This window comes from Aplysia californica, unplaced genomic scaffold (assembly GCF_000002075.1).
Source record: "Aplysia californica isolate F4 #8 unplaced genomic scaffold, AplCal3.0 scaffold00306, whole genome shotgun sequence".
Taxonomy (NCBI): domain Eukaryota; kingdom Metazoa; phylum Mollusca; class Gastropoda; order Aplysiida; family Aplysiidae; genus Aplysia; species Aplysia californica.
In genome coordinates, this window is record NW_004797576.1 from 661,688 (window position 1) to 665,021 (window position 3,334).

The 3,334-nt window shown below is 41.6% G+C and overlaps 1 protein-coding gene across 1 annotated transcript in view; it reads left to right on the top strand.

Moving 5' to 3' along the window:
• LOC101851510 (myosin-IIIb) overlaps nt 1-3,334 on the top strand; it is a gene marked incomplete at its 3' end in the record, with an annotated part of 129,101 nt that overhangs the window by 89,590 nt on the left and 36,177 nt on the right. Inside the window, 1 exon segment of the mRNA XM_035970685.1 lies at nt 2,665-2,730. Within this exon segment, the coding sequence (XP_035826578.1) occupies nt 2,665-2,730 (66 nt within the window).

Consider the following 3,334-nt stretch of genomic DNA (forward strand, 5'->3'; position numbering starts at 1 on the left):
TTCTGTCTGTCTGTCTGTCTGTCTGTCTGTCTGTCTGTCTGTCTGTCTATCTGTCTATTAATCCATCTATCTATCTGTGTGTTGTTCCAGCCGCTCACATTGCCAACTGCTCGTTTCTCCTTTCGTCCCTTGGTTGATCTGTCCATCTGTCAGCTCACTGGCGTCTGTAAATGTTAGACATGCTGTGGGTGGTTCGTGGGTGGTTTGCTTCTTCTTTCCTATCAAACATATATCTTCCTTATCTCTCCTCCATCGTTTTGTGTTTGTTACTCTCTTGTAACACATCTATTCTTCGGCACTTAAATGCCCTCATTGTGTTGCAAGTATCGTAAAACTCTAGCTTAAACTGAAACGTAGACATGCTACAGGGATTTATACCGACGTTTGTTGTGTGGGTAAGACATTTCGCCATCGTACACAGAAGACGCGGGTTCGTTTCGTGTACTAGGAGATATTTTCTATTTAATAAAATCTTACTCTTTCTGCTGAGACTTTTCATCCCTCTTGGTTCAGGTTGATCCGTCTTCTAAATGACCTAAATTGTGTCGATGTGGGCGTGAAGCATCTACATTAAATAAAATCCACATTCGTTGGTTTTGCGAACATCTCAAGGGCGCTACTACTAGTCAGTCATGTGAGTGGTTTGGGGGGGGGGGGTGCTACGGGGCGACCTTATTACTCTACTATTCCCTGGATGTTTTATATTGTCTGTCTGTCATGCTTTTCGGTTACTCTAAATGGCTGTTAGTGGGTGGTTGGCGGGTGCTCTGGTGTGGTTTGCTTCTTCTTTCCTATCAAATATCTATTGTCCTTATCTCCCCTTCTTCTTTTTTATGTTTGTTACTCTCTTGTAACTCCTAATCTTGTGGCGCTCATTATTATGACCTTATGCAGTTGCTAGCGCCGTAAAACCCTCTACTAATACTAAATGGTTGTTATTGTTTCTGTGTGTTTCTCTTTAGACACCTTTACGTGGCCTGACAGTCAGCCATCTGTCTGTCTACCTTTCTTTCTTTCCATACAACCGTCCATATTTTCACCTTTCCCACATACCCCACCACCTTCACCGATCCCCCCGTCCGCTTATCCACCCATCCATCCATCCATCCATCCGTCCATCCATCCGTCCATCCATCCATCCATCCATCCATCCTTCCATCCATCCATCCAAGTGTCCACCTGCCCCCACTCTTCCATCCACCCACCCATCCATCCATCCATCCCTCCATCCATCTATCTATCCACCCACCCATCCATCCTCCCTTTCATCCATCCATCCTTCCAACCATTAATCCGTCCATCCATCCATCCATCCATCCATCCATCCATCCATCCATCCATCCATCCATCCTTCCACCCACCCATGTGTGTGGGTGGTTGGCGGGTGCTATGGTGTCGTTTGCTCCTTCTTTCCTATCAAACAACTATCGTCTTTATCGCTCCTCCTTCTTTTTTATTTTTGTTACTCTCTTGTAACGCCTCTAATCTTCGTCAGTTATATGACCTAATTGTGTTGCAATTGCCGTAAAATGCTTTAAAAAATCCATGTGTCCGCCTGCCCACCCACTCTTCCATCCATCCATCCGTTCATCTACATAATATCCGCCATATCCGTTAGCCCATCTGTTTAATGTATCCTAAATATATTTATATTGCTTTGTAGGTTCGCTGTATTAACACTTCTCTCAGTATACCAGCAACTGCCGTCGCTCTTTGGTACGAGACTTGGGATTCTGCCTCACACAACTCTCCGTCAGTGGGCGTGGAACGTATTTGTGAATATTGCTCAAGAGTCTCAGACTCAATCGAATGGGTGGCTTTTGATTTCTCCTCAGCCCTCGTCCATCAAATGGGGCTGCGACTGTAATAGACTTCTGTCGTATTTCCATCGGATAGACTATTATGTTATTTTCATTGGGGAGACTGCAAGATCATTTCCATTGTGTAGACAGTGATATTATTTCCATTTGGTTGAGTGGTTTATGAAACGGCGTTTCCGTCGATCAGCCCCTGTGTGTGTTTTATGATAACATGGCTGCCTGCTGTGGTATTTTTAAACGTGGGCACATGTGGATGAAAAACTTTATGCAGTCACGTCAAGAGCCCCCCTCCCCCATCGAAAAAAAAAGAACCCCCCCCCAAAAAAAAAGAGACAACCCCCCAAAAAACAACAACAAAAAAACAACAACAAAAAAACAACAACAACAAAACAACAACAAAATAACAACGACAAAAATTAGAATTAATTATTTTTTAAATATATGAATAAATATAATAAAACACAACATAAAGTACCCCCCCCCCTCTTTTTCCCCACAGCCCCGCAAAAAAAACACCCCAAAGCAAAACAAAAAACAACAACAAAAGAACCGTTCAAACACACAGCCACACAAACAATCAAACAAATAAAACCGACCAACTCCCTACTCGGAGGTCCAATTTCATGTCTACTGCGAGCAATCGTGACCTTGTCAGTGTGTCGTGACAGGCTTTTGTTTCTTCTTAAGGTGTCCGTATGTGTTATTAGCTTTTCTCCTTGTTTTATACCTTACTCGCTAGTAACACTAATGTTCGGCACTTGTATGACCTAATTGTGTTGCGGGTGTCGTAAAAGTTTTATCAGAATAAATTATAGTAATTTTTCCCTTTGTTTTTCTTTTCCAGGAGCCCAGCCCCAACACTACGTCATACTGATCAGTGGCCTGCCGAGCTGAACGACTTCATAGCTCAGTCAGTACCTTCAGTATACAATGTTATAGTTTGTTTTTTCACTGTCCAGTACAGTCAGTACCTTCAGTAAACAGACTATGTTATAGCTTGTTTATTCACAGTCCTGCACGGTTGGTGCCTTCAATATACATATATACTTTAGTAATAGTTTGTTTATTCACAGTATACGGACATGTTATAGTTTATTCACAGTCCAGCATACACACTGCAAAATTAGCACATAACAAAGCACACCCACACACATAGCGAAACACACTCATAGCCAACATATTTTCTGGTCCTGCATATATTATATACATATATATATATATATATATATACATGTATATACTATATATATATATATATTGTATTTAGCGAAATTGCTTTGTAACGAAAAGATTTCTGCTTCCTGTTGATTTTGCTTTGTGCTTACTAGTCTATTTTTCTTTTTTAAAGTTTTTTTTAGAAGGGGGGAGGGGTAATGACGTTATTCTAAGCTCTGCTTGGCCCAAAGTCCATCATAGCGAGGTCGGATCCCTTATTGGTCGTAAACATGAGTTCAGCTCAAGTTTTTGAAAACTGCTCGAAAATGAAGAATTTGCTTGTATTTGTGGAACCCCCA